Raw genomic sequence first — 24162 nt, 5'->3', positions numbered from 1 at the left:
GAAGGGCCACCACAACCTGACGCGCCTGAACGTCCACACAGCAGTGCTGCACAAAGGAATGGAAAGATGACCAGATCGCCACTTTACAGATATCTACCGGAGGCACCAGGGAAGACTCAGCTGACGAAGCAGTCTGCCCCTGAGTAGAATGAGCCTTGAGAAATTCTGGAACAGACTTTTTATGAAGAAGATATGCTGAAGCGATAGTCTCCTTCATCCAGCATGCAATGGTGGCCTTGAAAGCACCACTCCCCTTATAAGAACCCGCTAAGAGGACAAAAAGATGATCTGATTTCCGGAACTCCTGGGTCCGCTGAACATAACAGCAAAGGACCCGGCAGACATCCAACTTGCGCAACTGTCTCTGCTCCAAAGAGCCCTCCCAACTACCCAAGACTGGGAGGACCATGGACTAGTTGACATGAAAAGGTGAAACCGCCTTTAGCAGAAAGGAAGGAACCAGCCGCAGCACTACATGCTCCCTAGAAAACTCCAGGAAGGGAGGCCTACAAGAGAGAGCCTGCAGCTCAGAAACATGTCTTACAGAAGTAATGGCCACCAGGAATACTGCCTTAAGAGTAAGGTCCTTCAACGTGCAGGAACACAGGCTCAAAAGGAGGGTGCACGAGCATGGACAGGACAAGGTTGAGATCCCAGGCTGTAACCGAAGGCCGGACTGGAGACCAGAGCAATTTGGGCGACATCTAAAAATGAATCACATCCGGAGAAGAAGTTAAACACTGACCATGCAGCGAACCACAAAATGCAGAGAAGCTGCAAGCTGAACCCGGAAGGAAGCACAGGCAAGGCCCCTGTCAAGACCATCCTGCAAGAACTTCAAGATGTGAGGCAAAGAGGAATGAACGGGAACCACACCAAGCGTGGAACATCACTCCTCAAATATACGCCAAACTCGCACATAAGCCCGAGAGGTGGAAAGTCTCCAAGACCCCAAGAGAGTGGAGATCATTTTATCTGAATAACCTTTCTTACCTAGGCTTTCCCTTTCAAGAGCCAAGCTGTAAGACAAAAGGGACCCGGATCAAACACTGAAATGGGGACCTGCGTCAGAAAGTTGGGTGAGAGGGGCAATGGAAGAGGATCTGCCATGAGAAGATGAACCAGATATGCATACCACGGACACCTGGGCATGACAGGAGCCACCAGGATCACGTGGCAGGGGTGCCGAGCAATGCGAAGAAAGACTCTGTCCACCATCGGCCATGGGGGAAACATGTGCAGGAGGCCCTCCGATGGCCATGGCTGCATCAGAGCATCCAGTCCCTCAGCCTGAACATCCCTGTGCTGATTAAATAACAGGGGTGCTTTGGCGTTGACACTTGTGGCCATCAGGTCCATGACCAGCTGACCCCATGCCTGCACAATCAGCTTGAAGGCTTCAGGATCGAGACACCACTCTCCGGGATCTAGCATGTGACAATTGAGGAAGTTCACTTGGATATTCTCCACTCCCGCTATGTGGGAAGCTGAGATGTCTAGAAGATGAGCCTTTGCCCAGGCCATGAGCAGAGCCACCACTGAAAACAAGCCCGAGCCACCAGACCACCACACATTGCCACTTGGACCACCAGAGCAACCACATCAAAACTCTGCTTAAGTAGAGACTATTCTACGCTCCTTAGAGTCCTGCAAAGCCAAACCACCCTCAAGCATATGTCGATGTGTGATGGCCGAGACCACCGCATCCACAACAGGAGACTTCAAGGTATCCCTATCCCCCTCCAGGATGGGATATAGGCAGGCCATTGACGGTGCAAAACAAAAAGGCGTTTCTGGCACCATCCATTGCGTGAGCACAATATCCAAATATCCTGATGCATAGGAAAAGAGTGGGAGGCCGAACAGATACCATGAAGCAGGAGGTCCACCACACACGGGGGCTTCTTTGTGTCCTCATCGAAATGCAAAACTAACAAAACCTGAAGAATAAGTTCATGGAGCTCTTTCCGCTGAAAAATGCGCACCACTGACTCATCCTTGCCAGCTGGCAGCTCCATAAAACACCCGCCAGCAGCCTCCGTCCCCCCGAGAGGATCTTGGAGGTCCACCAAGGAGTCCAAGTCCTCATCAAAGAAAAAATGCTACCCCAAACAAAAATTCATCATCCCACGAGACCCTTGGCCGCTTGGACAAAACTGGAGGGGGGGACTGGGTCGGATCCGGCACTACGGAGGGCCAAACATGGGTGGATGTGGAAGGTGAAAGACCCCCCTCCAAAAAATAATCCCAAGACTCCCCCGGGGAGGAAACTGGAACCCCGGCCGCCTGAAGTTGAGCCTTGCACAAGGTTAACACAAAATCAGGGGAAAAACTCCTGACGTCATATTAGGACTCACTGCCAAAGCAGGAGACCCAGCAGAAACCTGCCCCTGTCTCTCCAATACAGGGGGAAGGTCACCTGAGGTTATAGACAAAATGAAGGATCTTCCCACCAAAACCAGAGCAAAACCTGCTGAAAAATACTCCCCTGAGGCCTGCAGCGGCTAAAGCAGGCAAGTCAGTAGCAGCGGAAAGGGAATACTCAGCACTATCAGCGGTTAGGGAAACCTTATTTCCCTGACCGTCGTCCCTGTGCCTGCTGCCAATGCGCAAAGCACTTAGGAAAGGGAATCCTGCTCGCTAGCACCCAAAGCTGAGGATTCCCCTTCACAGCTGCTGGTGCACTGCGAGCACAGGCTGGCTGCATTGACCTCACATCTGGAGCACAATGAGCACTTTTTCCCTTTAAAAGTGCTCATTGCACAACCCACTACTAGCTGAAAAGAATAAGTGCCAGTTAGCAATTAAATGCAATTAGTCAATTGAATGCTTTTCTTCAGACCGGCACTGCCTCAGGATTTTTTTTTTAATCTAACTTTACTTGAACAGACCCCACTGGCTCTCTTTTTTTTCTTTTTAATTGAAATTTATTAACGTATCCAAACAAGTATACAGGATATGGGAATTTACACAAAAAATATAGAAATATTATTTCTTAATACAACTTAAATCAGTCATAGAAAATCTAAAATCCCATCAAGCCCACATCATTGAGGAGAAAGAATTACATTACACAACAACATAAAATTTGGTAATCAATAAGGGATAATACCCTTAATTTTATAGAGGCATTTAACTATTTAAATTCCTATTTTCATTGAAATTATCATAACCAAGAAAGGAAAATTCTACCCCAACTTACAAAAAGGAGGTTACTAAGAATGTTCATGAAAATACTCTAATTGAATAGGATCAAAAAATACGTAATCCTTATCATGAAAAGTTACCAAACACTTACACGGAAATTTCAGAAAAAATGTGGCACTGGATTTCACTACCTTAGATTTCAAAGCTAAAAAAGCTTTTCGTCTAAGTTGGGTTACTCTTGCCACATCTGGAAATATTTGGATTCTAGCCCCACAAAACATTGCCTGTTTATTTTTAAAATATAGTTTCCATTATCAGTACCTTATCACTCTCATTTGTACATGAAACTAAAAGGATAGACCTGGTTTGTATTGTATCTGGTGAGTCTTCAAGAAATTCCGTCAAATTCATATCAATAGAAGCCAATTGGTCTAGTCCTTGTTCCACAGTAATTTTTTGTTTCTTACGTATATAATAGTGTTGGAATAGGTACTGATTCAGAGTTAGTCAACTCCAAAACCTCTCTGAGATACTTACGAAAAAGAATCTCAGGAGAGATCAAACGTGTTTCAGGAAAATTAATCAGTCGCAAGTTTCTTGCCCTTCTAGCATTTTCCATTATTTCTAGTTTAACATGTATAGAATGTGAATCCTTTATTGCTGACATGGAAGATGCTTGTAGGTTAGAAACGTGCTTCTCTATCTTAATTGTGCATTCATCCAAAACTTTAATATTAGAATCAACATTCACTAGTTTTCCTACCACCTCCTTCGAAAAATCCTGAGACTGAGTCATGGCTAATTTCAACATTTTCTCCATCCTAATATTAATTTGCCACAAGTCTTTTAGAGTCACTTCCTGTTTATTTTCTTCAGAGCCTTCCAGATCCTCAACCAATGGTATGATTTGAGGCATTTTTTCATAGGATACTACTTGGGCAGTCTGGGGCTCTGAGGCTTCCTTAGAAGCACTAGTACCAACTTCGGGTGCCAGTTGAACAGGATTTAAAGGAGGGAGAGGAGGAGTTCTTTCAGGAGAGCTAAGTGAGGCTCCTGAAAATTGTTCTGATCTCTTAGTCTGTTTAGTATTAATCTCAATAGATGTCAAATGCTTATCCATTGGGCCTGAAGATACAGGAGTCGAGACTTTAACTTTTGCTTTACGTTTCCCCATTAGAAGAAAGTTTTTGCAATATCATTATACAGACATAAATCAAAGGGGACACCACTCACTAACCTCACTCCAACTGTCTCCAAGTGGCTCCAAGGAGCTCCCAAGGATCCTGGCGTGCCCCTTAGGGCACGCCCTGTGGTCGCACGTCTGTTGAATCTTTGTTTCTGTCCCATTATGTTGCAATTGGTATGCCTGTTTCCTTTGGTGTTTTCTCATCGCTAATGTTGTACTTGGAAGGAGGACCCGGGGGAGTGCTTAGGGAGGGTTTGTTTGGGGGTGGGGTGGGGTTGCTCGAGGGGGAGGAGATGTGTGGGGACTGGGTTCTGTAATCTAAAAAGTTCAGCTTGTCTGTACTTAGTTTTGTTTCTCTGTTTGGTGTTTTTGCTGAGCTCAATAAAATATATTTGATCATAAATAGATTTCAAATGTCATGTTTCTTGCTTCTCCCCTATCAGAGACTACAGCACTCTTCTGTCATCTGATGGCAACATTAAGAAGTACATGTCACACACTTTCAAACATATAGAGGGGATAAATTAAAAAAAAAATGTCTAAGTCCCCTTTTGGCCTAAGGCCTTAAATGTTGAATGCAGAAGCAGGGAAAATGTCCATTATCAAAAAAAACATCCAAAAGGAGGTTTTTTTTTATAATGGCCTGCCTCTATGTTCAGCTGTTTAAACGCCCAAACCACCACTACATCTAAACTTATACCATATAATCAACCTACAAAAAGCCTAAGCCCCAAACATCCAAAACAAGGGCTTTTAGGCGAAGGAGGAGCCAGTCCTTCGCCTAAAAGCTGGATTCTGTAACTGGTGTCTGTCAAAAACAACACCGGTTACAGAATCCATCTCCCCTCCACCACGACATTGGGGCAAGAGGGAGCCCAGGCCCTCTTGCCCCGCGATCCCCAACCCCCACCGACGACATCGGGGCAAGAGGGAGCAGGAGCAGGCTCCTTACTAGATATCGAGAGTAATCCTTTTGGTTTGATTATTTGCATTCTGGTGCCATCTACTGGGCTTTATTCATACACCCCTGAAGAAGGCTACCTTAGCCAAAACACGGACAGTGTTGGGGTCCAGTATGAAAAAGAATTGAAAGATTTGTTTGTATGTCTTTGTTTTATGTATATGCTATATGTGTATCATTGATTTACAATCTATATAATAAAATGCTAGCCCGCGCATGCGCACTCGCGACAAGAATGTTCCCTGATCCCTTTTCTGTCAGGATGTGGCCGCACGAGTGCGCATGCGCGCGTATTACCTCACAACAACCTCCCTACTCTCCACCTAGCGCTGCTTTCAAAGGGCCCGGTGAAGGTCGGAGAAGGCGGCGAGCTCTGACACCAACAACAGCGCCACTGCGATCGGGAAAGCACAGCACAGCCGGCGACTCCCCCCTCCCGCCCTCACTCACTGCCAAAACCACCACCTCCTCCTTCTCGCCGGCTCACCCGCTTTTAAATGAAGAGAACGCTGGCTTTGCTGTCTTCTGTCCACTGCGGGCCGCCCTCTCTGACTACTTCCTCTTTCCGCTAGGGTTGGCCGCAGTGGATAGAAGACGCCGAAGCCAGCGGCTGTAACCGCCAATATCCGTTCCTCCAGCGGAGGGGGGGGTGTCTGGGAGGAGAGGGATCGCGGCCACTCAGCGCCCCCACCGAGGAGCCCAGCAACTTTCCGCTGCCCGGGACCCGACTCATTTGCCGCCCCCCCTCTTCCCTTACCGCGGGCCCGACTGGCGATTTAAGCAGCGTGTCCAGCAGTCTTCACACGCTGCTTTGGGCCCCGCGTTTGTAGTCGCGACTGTGGGAAGGGAAAGGGGGTAGAGGAAACGCTAATATAGGCACAGGGAACTGGTGTGGGGGGAGGGAAATGGAAAGAGGAGGGAATGCTGCTTTGGACAGATAGACAGAGGGAGGAAGGGAGACAGAAAGAAAAGAAGAAAGACACAGGGGCAGGTGCACAGGGAACTGGTGTGGGGGGAGAAAAATGGAGGGGGAGGGAATGCTGCTTTGGACAGACAGACAGAGGGAGGAAGGGAGACAGAAAGAAAATAAGAAAGACACAGGGGCAGGTGCACAGGGAACTGGTGTGGGGGGAGAAAAATGGAGGGGGAGGGAATGCTTTGGACAGACAGACAGAGGGAGGAAGGGAGACAGAAAGAAAAGAAGAAAGACACAGGGGCAGGTGCACAGGGAACTGGTGTGGGGGGAGAAAAATGGAGGGGGAGGGAATGCTGCTTTGGACAGACAGACAGAGGGAGGAAGGGAGACAAAAAGAAAAGAAGAAAGACAGGGGCAGGTGCACAGGGAACTGGTGTGGGGGAAGGGAAATGGAGGGGGAGGGAATGCTGCTTCGGACAGACAGACATAGAAACATAGAAAGTGACGGCAGATAAGGGCCAAGGCCCATCAAGTCTGCCCACACCAATGACTCTCCCCTACCTCCCTTTGCGAAGAGATCCCACCTTTCGATCCCATTTAGCTTTAAAATCAGGCACACTGCTGGCCTCAATCACCTGCATCGGAAGACCATTCCATCGATCCACTACCCTCTCGGTGAAGAAGTATTTCCTGGTGTCGCCATGCAATGTCCCTCCCCTGATTTTCCATGGATGCCCTCGTGTTGACGTGGGTTCCTTGAAGAAGAAGATATCCTCCCCCACCTCGATACGGCACGTGAGGTACTTGAATGTCTCGATCATGTCCCCCCTCTCCCTGCGTTCCTCTAGGGAGTAGAGCTGCAATTTATTCAGCCGTTCCTCATACGGGAGATCCCTGAGCCCCGTGACCATCCGTGTGGCCATTCGCTGGACCGATTCAAGTCTCAGCACATCTTTGCGGTAATGTGGTCTCCAGAATTGTACACAGTATTCCAGATGGGGTCTCACCATGGACCTATATAATGGCATTATGACAGAGGGAGGAAGGGAGACAGAAAGAAAAGAAGAAAGACACAGGGGCAGGGAGATATACAGAAAGACAAACAGACAAAGGGGGCCAGGGACAAAGACAGACAGAAAGAAAGACAGCGGGAGTCGTGTCAGGAGGGGTGCGGGATGCGGCAGAAGGAACTTTTCCAATGGGTGCAACTGGGCGACTGTCGGGAACCTCTGATCAGGGGCAGAGCAAGGTAAGTGTATCATAGGGATAAGGAGGAGGGTGGTAGAAAAAGGAAGGGACGCCTACTGCTGGACAGGGGGAGAAGGAAAGAGGTGTTGATGGAGAGGGGGGAGGTAAAACAAAGGGAGAAGGGCTGCTGCTGCATAAGGAGAGCAGTGAAGGGGTGGTGGTGGACACAGGGGAGGTAAAAGGAAGGGAGAATGGGCAGGGGGAGCAGGCAAGGGGTGGTGATGGACAGCCAAGGAAAAAGAAAGACAGAAAGAAAGAAAGCGGCTAAGGAGAGAGAGAGAAAGAAATAAAGAGAGAGACACACACATATATTCTAGAACCCGTTAATGTAACGGGCTATAAGACTAGTGTTTAAATAAATTGATTGTCCTTGAAGTTGTTTGATTGTGTCCCTTCCCCGCTTCTTTTATGTTTTACCTTTTCACATGTGTGTGTGTGTGTGGGGGGGTCCTTTGTATTGTGGGATACATTGGTTTTTATTCATCAAATAAATCCTATTTGTGAGCCATACTGGTGTTACTGGTGTTCTTTCCATCATCAATTGTCGACCCTGGACTCCTTGTGTTGGGTCACCCTGTTGATCGCTGCAAACTTTGATATCATGTAACATGCAATATTTTCAAACAGAGGAACAGACAGTTGACTTGAGATAATATTTTTCCTTGCAAGCAGAATGTAAATAGTTTCTCGTTAACTTACTTTCATAGATTTTTTTAGCTGTTTAGCATCAAAAAATGCTGGGGGCAGCAGCAGAGAAACCATAACTCGTTCAAAGTTGCCCGACAGGTCGCTCTTCAAGTCAGCCTTAAGATCCTGAACAACAGAGGAAACAAGCAGTATCAGAGTCTGTCCAGTCCTGCCTCAGGACCCCTCCTTACCCTCCTAACATAGCTTCCACCTACAACACAGCCTCAAAAGCTGTCAAGATTTCAACATAGGGCTCCTTTTACAAAGGTGCGCTAGCATTTTTAGCGCACACACTGGATTAGTGTGCGCTAGCCGAAAAATTACTGCCTGCTTATAAGGAGGCAGTAGCGGCTAGCGCGCATGGCAATTTAGCGCACGCTATCCCGCGCATTAAGGCTTTGTAAAAGGAGCCCATAGTAATACTAACAAAACTTTACTGAAGAATATGCATAAGAAAAAAATAATTTTTATTCTTATTTCTAGTTGACGCCTGCAGAGCAGCTACCACCATTTGATTTCAGACAAACTGGGGTAATGGTCTCCGGAGTCTTATCTAAGAATGACACTAATATATGTAATTGTATACTGTACATATACTTTACGTTTTTTAACTGTCTTCCAATTATTTATTTTAATTTCCAAATTGGTTTCCAACATTTTTCAGCTATGGCAAGTGCTGTCCCCGAAATGTTTGGAGGTAAGAGATATAAGCACTAACTGTTAAAGCTGTAGCTGGCTATTTTGTAGGTGGATCACTTATACTAGTGTTACAACCACATAAACTTCTTTTTTCTTTGTTTTTTATCAGCACTTTCAAAAGGTCATAAAACTGTTCTTTTCACTCAGGAAAAAGCCTCAGAATAGGAGCCCACGCTCAGTCTAATCATAGACTTAACTTTCAACGTGGTTTTTTCCGCTCCGTGGTTCCAGTCATTGGCTTAAAAAACCTGAGACTCAATTTTATTACTAAATAATCTAAAACGCTTTTGTCATAAATATCTTTATAAATCTTTGAAATAACTGCTTATTTTATATCTTTATAATAGCTGTGGAAGCACCACTTCTTTAGTTTGAAAAAGCTAGCAACCAAGCACTTATCTCAGCGTTCATTTTGTATGCTGTCGTGCTATCAAATCATTGCCGCTGAGATAAGTGCTTGGTTGCTAGCTTTTTCAAACTAAAGAAGTGGTGCTTCCACAGCTATTATAAAGATATAAAATAAGCAGTTATTTCAAAGATTTATAAAGATATTTATGACAAAAGCATTTTAGATTATTTAGTAATAAAATTGAGTCTCAGGTTTTTTAAGCCAATGACTGGAACCACGGAGCGGAAAAAACCACGTTGAAAGTTAAGTCTATGATTAGACTGAGCGTGGGCTCCTATTCTGAGGCTTTTTCCTGAGTGAAAAGAACAGTTTTATGACCTTTTGAAAGTGCTGATAAAAAACAAAGAAAAAAGAAGTTTATGTGGTTGTAACACTAGTATAAGTGGTATATTTTCTTACAATTTTGGGTAGCATATTTTTCAGAGCCACTTTGGGTGACAGTTTTTGAGGTATTTTGTAGGTGGCCCAGGGGGTGGAGTTGGCATTTATGCAGTTGATGGCCAATATTCAGCACTTAACCACTAAAGTTAACTGGACAAATCATAGTGCATGCAACTCAGTCTTATCTTTGTCCAGTTTCACTTAAGCAGTTATTTGCTGAATATTGCACTTAACCACACAAGGCTGCATATAACCAGATATTAATGCTGGTGCCTGAACATGGCCTGGCATTGAATATCTAGGTATAATGTTGGTGACATTGGTATAATGTTGGGGTCTGGGATAAGAATAAAGCTGACTGCTCCTGATTGACTAGTTACCTCTTTGAAAATTGTCTTCCCCAGACTAAAATACGAGAAGTTATAAAGAAGTCACAGGAACACAACCAAAAGGAGAAGCGAGAGAGCCAAAAGGCAAGTTGAAATTCTGAAGTCTCTTATCAAGTACTACAGCATTAAGATTCCTATTATGTTGTTTCACCTTTTATTTGATTTTAATTAGCTATATTTGTTCACCAAATTTTAAGACATTTCATTTTAATTAGAAATGTATTTGTCAAAGAGAATGCTGGAAATACAATGGTTTTAATTACCGTATTTTTCACTCCATAAGACGCACTTTTTCTCCCCAAAAAAGTGGGTGGAAATGTAGGTGCAACTTATGGAGCGAATATAACCCCCCCCCCCCGGTACCTTTTTTAATTCCAGCGGTCCAGCGCTGTATTGGCAGGAGCTTTCCGCGCTCCTCCCTCGCTGGACAGCTGCCTCCTCGTCTCTTGTGGCAGAGCGACGCACAAGGCAAGCGCAAGCTTTTCACTCTCCTGCCTGGCCCTGCGCCGCTTCGTGAATGGCTGCTGTCAGTTCTCACAGGACTTATGAGAACTGATGGCAGCCATTCATGGAGCGGCGTGGGGCCAGGCAGGAGTGCAAAAAGCTTGCGCCTGCCTTGTGTGCCGCTCTGCTGCAAGAGACGAGGAGACAGCCATCTAGAGAGGGAGGGGCAGGAGCAGGAGCATGGAAAGTTCCTGCCGATACAGCACTGGACAGCCAGATTTAAAAAAAGGTACCGGGGGGCCCTCCCTACCTGCCTGCCATTAGGTCTGCCTGCCCTCTGCCCTGTCCCAGCCTGCCACTAGATCTGCCCTGTCCCGGCCTATCACTAGACCAATCAGAGGGGGAACAGGGTACAGGGCAGGGTGGTGGATCAGGGTACACCATTTGGTTCACAATTTTATTTTTCTTGTTTTTTCCTCCCCCTACAGGTAGGTGTGCCTTATGGTCAGGTGCATCTTATACAGCGAAAAATACGTTAACTCTTACCATGTTTCTTAAAAGAAAACCAAAAGCGCCAATGCACCAAGGGTTAGTTTTATTAAAAATTGTTGTCGCTCTCATTCTGAGTGAGCAGAGTTGGAAATGGTTGCAAGTTTCATGGATCCTTGGAGGAGAGCTCCAGGAACAGAGGAAATCAAACCTATCAAGGCCAGAGAGGCACTTTAAGGATCATAGTGTCCCAATCATGGCAAAGTTTGAGTAGTTTTCTCTATGGGAGGGATTGGAGGATCATTCATGAGGCTGAAGAAGTCTACTCAATTTGTCTGCAAGAACATTCTGCTTCTCCGCCAAGTAAACAATCTTTGCCACACAGACATGACTTCTGGTTTCCTGTAAAGGGGTCCTGTATTCTGAGCTGAGGCACAGCAATAAAATGCAGGACTAATTTTGATGTTGAAATTCAGAGTATACATTGTGACCCTTCATATTTTATTTGGACTATTGCATAATCAAACATTTAAGTTTTAATGAGTTAAGTAAGAAACTGCTGTTATTTAAATTATAAAGTAAACTTAATTGCATCATATAGAAAACTGTAAGGAATACCTTATTTAGAATGGAAATGCTTTTGACCAGCTTGGGAAATAATATTACACAGTCATTTAACATAATAGTATGCAATAAAGCTACTAAGTAGTAGATTTAAAACAAACCAGAAAAAATATTTCTTCACACAGAATGTAATTAAATTCTGGAATTCATTGCCAGAGAATGTGGTAAAATCAGTTAGCTTAGTGGGGTTTAAAAAAAGGCTTGTACAACTTCCTAAGAAAGAAGTCCATAGGCCATTATTGAAATGGCTTGGGGAAATCCACCGCTTAATTCCTAGGATAAGCAATATAAAATCTGTTTTACTACTTGGGATTTAGATAGGTATTTGGGACCTGGATTGGCCAATGTTGGAAACAGGATACTGGGCTTGAAGGACCGTTGGTCTGTCCCAGTATGGCAATTCATAGTTCTTATGTACCATTGTCAAACAGCAAAAGAAAACCCAGTATTTCCACAGTGAATGGAGAAACCAAAACAAAAAAAACTGTGGAGAAGATGTTCTTGTTGCAGGCTTTTATTCAGTCTGTATTAAAAATATAGAAACAATCCACATATGCATAAGTTGAAAGGGACCTAATACGGTACATGTTTCGATAAACATGTCTTCCTCAGGGCTCCTAATGTTTGCTACTGGATCAAAAGAACAAATGTGGATGTTGAGAAATAAATATAAACCCAAGTGAGTGGATTATAGTACAAAGTCTATGCTCCGATAAAATGGCCTGCCCAGTAGACCTAGGGAGGATGACCAGGAGGGTACCCCAGGGTTGACGACCGGCAGAGGGCCTAGTGATGGTGTGAGAGACCAGGGGAGTGAGTGGCTGGGATGTCCTCAAGGAGAGCAACTGAGGGAACAGGAAGTAAGTCCCAGGAAGAGCCCTCAGACAGAGATTGGCTGGGAGATTGAAAGAGTTCTCAGGGTGTGTGTCTGGGATAAGACGACTGAGGGACTGGGAGAGTCCTCAGTGCATGCATCCAGGAAAAGATGCCTAAGTGACTGGAAGGGCATGGAAGAAGGAAAAGCCGGAGGACCCAGTAGAGCCTGGAGTCCAGGGAGGGGCTGAGGTTTGACGACAGGCAGTGGGACCGGTGAAGTTTCCAGGACCTGTGAGGACCCAAAAGGTAGGACAGCATAGGGATCAGCAATGGCCCCACAAGAAGAGCCAGAAGAGTGGAGTCCAAGGTCCAAGGCACCAGTGGAGGGATCAGCAGGACCAGTGGTGACTGGCAGAGAGACTGGTTATTGGCACCAGAAACTGCCAGAGGAGCCCAGGAGAAGGCAGCCTGACAGACTTGGGAGAATGTTGGCCAAAGGTCTGGCAAGCATTTGGCGGATGTGCATATAAGCATGTGAAGGATAGAGAGCAAAGCCAATCTCCCTCTTGAAGTAGTGTTAAGAGGGTTCCCAGAAAAAGCATGTAAAATTTATTCTGAATTAAGTATTTGTTTAAGCCTTAGAGGTCTAGAATGGGTCAAAGACCTCTAGTCTTTTTTTGGGTATTCTGAAATACTTTTGAGTAGAACTCCCAACTTCTCTCTTGAAGAGGAACAGGCTCTGTTGTATTTTTCTGGAGAAGGGCTTAGAATTCTTGGTGAAGGAGGGTCTTCTGGAGGGAGCTGAAAAGAGACTTTTTTGGTGGGTGGTTTGGGCTTTTTTGACCTAATGTAGGGCATAGCCCTGAGTGATAACTTGAAGTACCCACTGATCTTTGTGACAAGAGTCCAACATTGATGAAAAAAGAACAACCTTCCTCCTATGGAAAGATTGGGCGGTAGAGTCAGGGTATTATATCAGCTACTTCTTCAATCTTGTCTCCAAACAGATTACCACCTTCACAGAAACACTGGAGAGACATTCTTGGACTGAAGGTTTGAGATTGGAGACTCTGAGCCAAGAAAGTCAATGCATTGCTACCTGTACCACAGATGCTCTAGAAGAATCATCAAATGCACCTGAACTGCCAAATGGGTCTCCCAGTTCTTTAATAAAGTAGCTCTCATGACTTTATGTAGAGGTACTTTGATACAAACATTGGAAGGTGATTCATAATTAAAAAAGCTCAAAGAGTTCAGAGTGAGATTCCTCCTCTGTCTCCATTTTAATGGGTAAAACCTGATTTATTTACCTTATAAAGCCAGTGAATGATAAGCTTTCTGGTGAAGACTTATGCAATTGAGACAGTGGAAAAGGATCTGAAGGGATGCCACAGAACTCTTCAGCTGACAAATCAAGGAGTTCCTCATCTGAATAGTTGGAAAATTCAAATTCATACTCTTCAAAGTATTTCCTGCTAGGTGAATGAGGGAATGTGTGTTGAGGCTAGCATCAAGGGTACATCAAGGGGAACGACAGTGCTGTGTCAGGGAGCACTGAGGCAGGGATCGATGCTCTGATCCAAGAGATAACTCCACTGCCAATGGTGATGCATGCATCAGGCAGGTCCATGTCAACCCCAATGCTCAACATTGAGCAGGGGTGTGCAACTGTCCTTGATTAACGGTCTGCCATGTCCTCAGGCTGGGATGAGGCAGGCATAGAAGTCTTTAAAGCCTGTGAAGACTGCATCAGCAGTAGCTTTGATAGCTCTAATTTGAGCATAGCCCAGGTCTCCTCCTGGAGAACGGATGTTGGCATCGGAATTGACATCGGTGTAGATGCAGTCTGTAGTGCTGGATGGCTGGGGGTGGATAGCCTCAATGCTGATGCCTGCTTAGTAGGAGTCATAATAGTGAGTGCATTCTGGTGTGTCAATATTTACTATGAGTTGAGGATGCCGATGCCTGGGAAGATTGTTGGTGACGAGTCAAAACCGCACCAGATAATCATAAGCAGGATGTCAGCGCGCTGGATTGAAACACTATTTTAAAGCACTCCAAGGGGGGTGTGGGTTTGAACCCCCCACTTTACTTACAACTGTTGGTGCTCCCTTAAAAAGAAGGGAAAAGGCTGTTTCCTCTATAATGGGAGGTTCCCCCCAACACCCCCACAACGGGAGCGCAAACAGTTCTAAGTAAAGAGGGGTGGTTCCCCCCCACACACACACCCTTGGAGCACTTTAAAACAGTGTTTCATCCAGCACAATGACGTTCTGCACGCGACTGTCTACCCGGCATTGTCCTCGCATGGTTTAGTCTATGTACCGACTCTGTGCAATACCTAGAAGGGAAGAATGTTTATGCTTACTAGCTTTCTTATGTAAAGAGTACACCAATGCTCAAGTTATGGAAGAGGTCTATGCAGAGTCCTATCTCTGTATAGAGCCCGATGTCCTGTGTTCTCGATGTGGCATGGTACATGCGGCAAAAAGTTTGATGCTGTGTCAATGCAGGTTGAGTACTGGGCTCCGAATCCCCTGCCATGCCCAATGATGATGCTGAGCCGGAAAGTTTTTCACTTTGGATTTTTTTGCATACGAAGGCAGAAATCATAACGAATATCACGATGTTCAGGACTCAGAAACTGAATACACCAATTATGGGGGTCAGAGTTTGAAATGGTCTTGTTACATTAATTACATTTTTTTAAAATACTCGGCATCATCTTTGACACTGAAGGAAAAACCAGCCAACACGAAGTCAAAAGGCTTGATGGCCTGGGGAGCTCAGGTAGAAAGGATACCAAAAAAGGCCAACACTCCCTGAGCACAAAAAAGGCCTTAAGGGGCTCATAATCGAAAGAGAAAAACATCCAGAAACCGGCCTAAGTTGGCACTTGGACGATCATCACTCAAAAACATCCAAGTGCCGATAATAAAACAGGGTTTTGCACGTATTTATAAACGACCTAGGTCTTCATAGTGCCTCTGAACGACCATAGCTAAACGGGGCATGTCAGGAGGAGTGTTGAGGGCGGGACGTGGGCAGGCTTAGACTTAGTCGTACTGCATATATAAATAAAAGTTATACAGCACAGGATCGATGGAACTTGGAAGTAGAGAGTTGCGCGGGGACAGAAATCCCACCCGTCCCCGCCAAAGTCCCACCCGTCCCCGTGAGGAATCCCACCCGTCCCCACCCGTCCCCGTGAGGAATCCCTCCGTCCCCACCCGTCCCCGCGAGGAATCCCCTCCGTCCCCGCCCGTCCATATAAACTTCAGAAATAGTTATTTCATTTAATTATGCTACTGAATTAAAGGCTCTGGTAGAAACCATTTACAAATAAGCAAAAAGACTTTATTAATTTGAAAATATTAATTGGGAAGAATACATACTTTGCAAATGGGTTTCTACCAGAGCCTCTAATGTTTATAAATTTTTATCAACACAACTAATATACTACTTTATCCTGAAGCAAAATAAAAAAAAAGAAATATAATTCTTTTCCTACCTTTGTTGCCTGGTTTCTGCTTTCCTCATGTTCTCATTCAATTCCTTCCATCCACTGTCTCTCTTCCTTCTGCATCTTCCATTTGCTCTGTTACTGTGCCTCTCCCTTTCTTCCCCCTTCCAAATTGGTCTGGCACCCATCTTCTTCTCTCCGCTCCCCCCATAGTCTGGCATCTGTCTTCTTCCCTGCCAGCGTCTTCTCCCTACTCTCTCTTCCCCATTTCCTTTCAGCGTCCTTCTCCCCCCATCTTCCCCATGTCCTGTCAGCGTCCTTCTCCCCCCTCTGTCTTCCACATGTGCTTTCAGTGTCCTTCTCCCCCCTCTGCTTCCCCATGTCCTTTCAGCGTCCTTCTCCCTCTCTGTCTTCCCCATGGCCTTTCAGCGTCCTTCTCCACCACCCCCCATCTTCCCCATGTCCTTTCAGCGTCCTTCTCCACCCCTTTGTCTTCCCCATGTGCTTTCAGCATCCTTCTCCCCCCTCTGTCTTCCACAAGTGCTTTCAGAGTCCTTCCCCTCCCGCCCTTCCCATGGCCTTTCAGCGTCCTTCTCCACCCCTTTATCTTCCCCATGTCCTTTCAGCGTCCTTCTCCACCCCTTTGTCTTCCCCATGTGCTTTCAGCATCCTTCTCCCCCCTCTGTCTTCCACAAGTGCTTTCAGAGTCCTTCCCCCCCCCGCCCTTCCCATGTGCTTTCAGCGTCCTTCTCCCTCCTCTGTCTTCAAGTGCTTTCAGCGTCCTTCTCCCCCCCTCCTTCTCTACCGCCCCGGGTGCAGCACAGCCGGCCAGGTCCCCTTACTTTTGTGGCACTTCCCCGACCGACTGACAACAGCCCCGGTCCGACAAACCTCCCTGCCCTTAACTGCGAATCTAAATTACCTTATTACAGCTGCTGTAAGAAGATAATTTAGATTCGCGGCTACAGGGCAGGGAGGATTGTCGGACCGGGGCTGTTGTCGGTTGGTCGGGGAAGTGCCACAAAAGTAAGGGGACCTGGCCGGCTGTGCTGCAACCGGGGCGGGGTGTGGCAGGGCGGACCGCCCCATCCCTTGGTAGCCACTCGAACCGCGAGGCTACTCTCCTCCTTACCTGCACTGCCTGCAGCACAGAGCCAAACGGAAGTCTTCCCTACTCAGTCGCGCGGCTCTTCTCTCTACCTTCTCTGCTTGCAGCACAGAGCCGAACGGAAGTCTTCCCGACGTCAGCGCTGATGTCGGAGGGAGGGAGGGCTTTATGCTTTAAGCCCTCCCTCCCCTCCGACGTCAGCGCTGACGTCGGGAAGACTTCCGTTCGGCTCTGTGCTGCAAGCAGAGAAGGTAGAGAGAAGAGCCGCGCGACTGAGTACATCCAGCCCCGCAGGAACCCCGTGACCTTCGGAGGCGTCCCCACGGGATCCCCGCGACCCTAGGGGCGTCCCCACGGGATCCCCGTGACCCAAAGGGGGAACCCGCGGGTCCCGCGGGATTCCCGTCGTCCCCGTTCCCGTGCAGCTCTCTACTTGGAAGTTGTGACAGACCATTTAAAACATGGTCTAAGTCACAAAAACCCACCTAAAGTGACCAGATAAGCACTGCAAACACATAATACAGACCCCCACACACTACCCCAGGGATCACCGACCCCCCAACCCCACATACAAATATTAATCACAACTTGAAAATTGTGCATCACCTGGCAGCCTGGCATAGGAAAGCCTAGTTGTGCTGCACAGAGGCGTTTTAAGCTGTCTTGGGGGTAGGTTAGGGACCCCTGGAGAGGAGGACCCGTGCCCATAAGCCCCTGTAATCACTGCATTGATATTGAAATATGTGCACTCCCCTATATACCACCCCAAACCCTTTTTTACTGGCATATAAGTGGCTCCTGCAGCCATAAGGGCTATTGAGGTGGTAGATAAGTGGGTCTAGGGCAGTGGTTCCCAAACCCTGTCCTGGGGGACCCTCAGCCAGTCGGGTTTTCAAGATATCCCTAATGAATATGCATGAGAGAGATTTGCATATAATGGAAACGACAGGTATGCAAATCTCTCTCATGCATATTCATTAGGGATATCTTGAAAACCCGACAGGGTCCCCCAGGACAGGGTTTGGGAACCACTGGTCTAGGGGATTCTAGAGGTGGTTTGGGGGGCTCACCATGATCTATAAGGGAGCTGTAGTGAGATGAAGACATGGCACCCTTTTTGTGAAGTTCACAGCAGTGCCCTGTAAGGTGCCCCACTATTTAGGTGCCATGTCTGGGTGTTCAGTCCATCACTTTGTAGACCCCTCCCATGTCCAACAGGGCTTGTTCTAGGTGTTTTTGAGTTGGACGAAAAGTTGGATGAAAATGTGGTATAAAGATGGACGATTTTGCGACTTGGATGATCAGATCGACAGGACGTATACTTAGATGATTTTCAAAACGAAAAAAATTTGGATGTGTTTTTCGAAAATGTGTCCAAAGCTGTTTTTTTACTTTGGATGACTTGCGACTTAGACGTAAAAGGACATTCCTTTTGATTATGCCCCTCCACATGTCCCAAAGGCTGCAAAAGTCATACTTGTCAAAATTCGATCAAAAACACAGAAATTACTTTAAAATTATAAAGAAAGAAGAATAATTTAGAAAACAATGAAAAATACTGGGAAGGCACCAAACACCTCCAAAAATTTGAGATGCTAAGGAGAAACTGAAAAATACAGCTTCTGCAGAGAACTGTTGGTCCTTCGTGCTGATGATTGGCAGGAAGGCACCTGCACGCACGCGGTGTGGACACTGTCTAAAGCAGGGATGTCCAACCTTTTGGCTTCCCTGGGCCGCATTGGCCGAAAATTTTTTTTATGGGGGCCGTGCAAACGCTGCAGCAAGACAGAGGAGGGGGCTGGCAAGACAGTAAACACCTGGGGGCAGAAGAGGAAAACATTGCATAGCCCTTGACTGGGGCTGCACAAAATACTTCATGGGGCCGCATGCGGTCCTTGGGCCGCAGGTTGGAAAACCCCTGATCTATAGTGACAGTGCACTTTACAATGTCCACACAGAGTTCTGTGGATGATCTCGCCCACATGTGAGAATATAATGTCTGCTTGTCCTCAGAGAACAACAGCACATAATTATTCTTATGCATTGAAGTCAGCAATTAGCTTTTTCCCAGAAATTTTCCTAGGACCCTGGAGGTAGAAGGGATAAATCTGAATAGCACTTCAATATGGTAGCATTTGCTTTATATTTCATACCTTATACATAAAATGGATAAGAAAAAAAATATATAACATGTGAGCAAAACACATGTTTCACATCTTTACACAGCATAATGTCAATATCTTCAGGTTACAGTGCACAAAACCACGGAGCAGTACTGCATTCATTGCCGACCAATACATTGAGCTTACTAGGACCAGAGTAGGATCCAAGCCTAGGAAAACTAGGCATGTGCTAGGGTCTAAATGTTTAGGAGGGGGCCTATTAGATGTGCTTATTCATTGGGGTGGGGGTCAGTTTTCATATTCTCTGTGCACTGTCTTCCAGTCAACAAGCAGCATTTCTTACTTGCTGCTTCCTCCTCTACTGCAGGTTTTCCTCTACAATCAATGCCGGTGGGCATTTTCAACATGTATTTATGTTAGAATGAATATTAGGATGGGGGCCCAATGTGCTCGTCTTCTTAGATCCCACCTAACTAGGACAACTGCCACCTTATCTTGTGTTTCTCAGGTATGACCATTTGCTGGGCAGGGCTACGGCCTAAGAATGCTCCTCTTCATTACCTTTTCAGTGATTGTCCGGTACTCCTTTGCAATCAGCTGTCTCTGTGCATTGCTCCTTGCAGCAAGGATGCTGATGAGGGCTTTTTCATCTGTTCCTACAAGAAAATAATTCAAGACAACAAGACTGTTAACACTGAAAGGATCAAAGTAAATAAATATCTTTTTCCTGAAGTTGGAAATTACAAACAGGACTGGGTTTAAGTGGAGACGGCGTGCACAGCCACTGAAGAGCAGAGAACAGGGTGTTTGCCATTATCTAATAGTGACTTTCTATGGGCCAGGTTCAAAATGTCATTTATCTGAACAAGAAACGTCATAATGATGGCTGGGCTACATGGACAGAGGAGAAGCAAAAGTACGCTCCATCATGTTATTGCCTGTATTTTTTTTTCCCCCAATGTTTTTTATTATATTTTCAAAGAATAAACACCAAACAGCAACGTAGTGTACAACAATAAGCAGGGAGTACCAACATTCAGCCCAGTTCCACTCCCGTCCCTGTCTCCTCTCTCCCCCCCCCCCAACAACAGAAATCACAAAGTGCAATAGAAATATTCCAGTCCAGTGTGTCTCATACCAGTGGAGATCAAACATTGAGTAAATGGCTGCGAGCTCTGGGTGTCAATGTATTCCAGAATGGTTCCCAACGAGTACAATACACTCGCCCCTGCATTGAGTCCAATGAAGAATGATACAGATGTTCCATGGAGGCTTGTTGTAACATCAACGTACGCCCATGTGCATCGCCTGTACTTTTATGCTGATTGGTATTTTATTAGTACACATACATGAGAAAATGACTTTGTAAAAAAGGCCCCTCTATGATCCTTACTCCTTGAGGTATAAAAACCTTACACTTAGGTATCCATGATTATTTGGCATCCCTCTATCTCATTTCTTCTAATATTATGTAACTTCTCCCTTCCTCCCCATTCATCCTCACTTTCAGGTTTGTCAGTACATGTTTTATATGTTTTCTCTAATTTATCTAATACACCAAACAACTAGTTCTTTCTAACCTATTTTAAATTTTATTGTTAACCGGTCAGATATTTGTTTTATGATCGGGATATTAAAAACTAATAAACTTGAAACTAATCATCCCATATTTCCCATCAAGGGTGCTTCGATCTTTACGGAATATTAGATTAGTAATTCCACATCCCTGAAAAACGAAATGGGAGAGAACTAGAAACTCAGCATTCTTTGCAATTGCTCCAGCTTTATGGAACTCTTTACCACCTAGCTTACGTTTGGAATCATCGTATTCTTGCTTTCGAATTCTTTTGAAAACTTATCTCTTTGAACGTGCTTTCTGTTAACTTTATAACTAGTAGAGAACACATTTTTGCAGTGATAGACCATGAATGGTTTTATGTCTTCTGTATGAAAGTAGTGTACTATCCTATTTTAATGGCATTCCTTTAATATTTTTTATTTTATTTGATATATTTTATTGCAAACTGCATTGAATTGTGCTGCAACTAAGACGGTATATCAAGTTCAATAAATGATAAACGATGGTGCCACATTAATAAAATACATGTAGGGTAGTTTATTTTTTAAATGATCATTGCAACAGATCTTCAACTTGCAAGCAACAACATAATAAAAAGGTATGGCTTCACCACCACATTTCAATCAAATTACAACACAAGAGAAATAACACCCTTAGAGGGGCATAATAAAAAAAAAACGTCTGTCCCATTTTGGCCTAAGTTACTAGACGCTGAAAGTAGGCTGCAAGGAAATGTCCATTCTCAAAAAAACATCCAAAATGAGTTTTTTGAGAATGGCTTACCTCTACATTCAGCAATCTACTCGCCCAGACTGCCACTACGTCTATACCTACAACACATTCTCGACCAAAAAATCACCCAAGTCCCAAATGCCCCAAACCAGACCTTTTAGGCGAAGGAGGAGTCAGTCCTTTGCCTAAAAGCAGGATTCTGTAACCGGTGTCTGTCAAAAACAACGCCGGTTACAGAATCCTGTAACTGTTCCCCCCTCCTCCCCCCCCCACATACACACGATCATTGCAGGAGAGATGCCTTTTCTCTTCTGCCGCGATCGTGATCCCCCCTCAACCTCCCCACCCCCCGATGCCCAGAAGGAGAGATCCCAAGCCCTCCTGCCACGATCGCGGGTTCGGGTGGGTGTGTCGGCAGGAGGGCTTGGGCTCCCTCCTGCCGGTATTTGCCGGTTCAGGTGGGGGTATTGGCAGGAGGGCTTGGGCTCCCTCCTGCTGGTATTTGCCGTTTGGGTGGGGGTGTCGGCAGGAGGGCTTGGGATCCCTCCTGTTGGTATTTGCCGGGGGATACATCTTTGGTAGGAGGGCTTGGGATCCCTCCTGCCGGGCATCGGTGGAGTTCGGGGGGGGGGGGGGGAGATCACGATTGCAGCATCTCTCCTGCCACAATTGTTGCGGTGGGGGTTGGACAAGTTGCCTGGGCTGCTGAGCTGATCACCACAGCCACTATCAGCTCAGTGGCACCTATTCGGAACTTATACGTGTTTTGACTTGGTGTAAGTCAAAATGTATAAGTTCCGTCTGGCAACCTGTCCACCCTTTTTGGTTATGGCGGCCAGATGGCTAAGTTTAGGTCGGCCCACTTCCCGCCCTATCCCCTCCTCCAAAAACACCCCTTTTCACTCTAGGCGTTCAGAGACACGTTGCAGCATGCCCCACTTTGAAAGCTCACAATCGGAGGTCACACCCTGAGGCAGCACTATGTGAAATGCTGGCCACCGTTGGTGTTCCGACCAAGCTTTGCTATTTATTACACTGACAAAGATAAGTTTTGAGTCGTTTTATACCTAAAAATTGTGACCACTTGCTATTTATTTGCACAACATAGAGCCTTACTAGGCTCCACGAGAGGTTTTTCTGCCGATGAAGTTCTCTGCCTGAACACCTTATGCCACAGCTGTGGTGGTGTGAGGGCTTTGTCTGAGGCTTTTCCTCCCAGTGGGGTCCTACTTGACTCATGTTATAGCTTCTCCTACCTTCTGCACGATCCATGTGAATGTGTTTATCATTGATTTTTAGATACGTCTAAAACCAGCTTTGATTATCAGTACTTGGACGCTCTGTCTTTTTGATCGTCCAAGTACCAACTTAGGCCACTTTTTGAACGTTTTTTTAAATTATTATTATGAGCCCCTTAATCTATAATCTCATGAGAAATTTCCATTTTGGTTTTATGGTTTTATTGCTTTTTCTCCTGCCACCTCACTAATTCCTTTCCTGCTGTTTGAAACAGACCTAAACATGCACAATAGGTGTCCATTTGACATTCTAGTCTAATATGCCCATCCCCACTAACACCATTTCACCTCTTCACCCACACTCCCCAAGCATCCTAGAGCTCCCCATAGCATCCCCCAGACCATCTGTGCTGCCATTGACCAAACTACTCCAGCCCCTTCATAACTGACATACGGAGTCCTAAGCACTGCTATATGTTAAAAAAACAGCTCTAAAGACGAAGGGGGTTTAGGTGTCTGAGCCCCATTCATCCCAGGATGCACCAGGAAGAGGAAGGCTCACCATTTTGCAGTGGCGGGCCTGAAAATGCCTATAAAAATACCAGTAGAAATCCTACAGAAATAGCACTGACATTTACATCTGCTCTAGACCAGGTCTAAATGTTGGAGTGTAAATCACTGCTTTGCCAAAAACACTTCCCTGAACATGCCTACTCTAAAGGCATGTACAAGAACATGCCTAATTGCATTGTGCCTACTTTTATGAATGGGATCATTTTACAAGAAATCTTTTATGTGTACAGTGGCGTAGGGTGAGAGGTGCCTCTCCCCCCACCCTCATCTCTGCCCCCCACCCCTACACGTTCCTTCCCTACCCTCCCACTGTTGCACGTGCATGCTGCTTCCCTTCTCCCATACCTCTGTAACGTTCCTGGCCCGAGCAGCAACCCCCAACCTGCTGTCACGCCTGTGTGGGTTCTCCCTCTGACGTTACTTCCTAGGTGTGGGTCCAGGCGTGACAGCAGGTCAGGGGAGGAAGGAGGGGCGGAGAGAAGGACTGATGCCATGCCCCTATCATGACCGCCACCCCAACCCCAACCCCTCTTACTACACCGCCTTATGTGCATATAGGGAAAAGGAATGGGACTTGTATTCCGCCTTTTTGTGATTACATATTCAAAATGGTTTATGTATATACAGGTACTTAATTTGTACCCAGGGCAATGGAGGATTAAATGATTTGCCCAGGGTCACAAGGAGCAGCACTGGGATTCAATCCACAGTCCTTTTTATATAGCTTCCTTTGTGTCCTTTTAAATTTTACAGAATTGTTCTGCATGTGAGGGAGAATTTTTAAAAAAAAATCATTAAAAAAACATGCTTATTTCCTTAAGGCAAAGATGTACTATATCAATATATTTACCAACTCCTTTGATTGCATTCTTAATAGCATTAGCATCTTGAGCTGCATTGAAGCTTGGATAGTCTCTAATTGTTCCCCTACTCCCAACCTAAAAGGTAAA

At 45.8% G+C, this 24162-nt stretch overlaps 1 protein-coding gene across 6 annotated transcripts in view; it reads right to left on the bottom strand.

Moving 5' to 3' along the window:
• The window catches only part of ANXA3 (annexin A3), a 100177-nt gene that overhangs the window by 45593 nt on the left and 30422 nt on the right, over positions 1-24162 (bottom strand). For all 6 annotated transcript variants that reach the window (XM_033963490.1, XM_033963480.1, XM_033963518.1 and 3 more), the window contains exons 3-5: positions 24063-24150; positions 19652-19746; positions 8158-8271 (exon numbers count right to left, since the gene is read on the bottom strand). In XM_033963490.1, coding sequence (XP_033819381.1) covers positions 8158-8271; positions 19652-19746; positions 24063-24150 — 297 coding nt within the window. The remainder of the gene's footprint in view (positions 1-8157; positions 8272-19651; positions 19747-24062; positions 24151-24162) is intronic.

The sequence above is a fragment of the Geotrypetes seraphini genome, chromosome 1 (assembly GCF_902459505.1).
Source record: "Geotrypetes seraphini chromosome 1, aGeoSer1.1, whole genome shotgun sequence".
NCBI classification, from domain to species: domain Eukaryota; kingdom Metazoa; phylum Chordata; class Amphibia; order Gymnophiona; family Dermophiidae; genus Geotrypetes; species Geotrypetes seraphini.
This window is presented reverse-complemented; position numbering and strand designations above follow the sequence as displayed.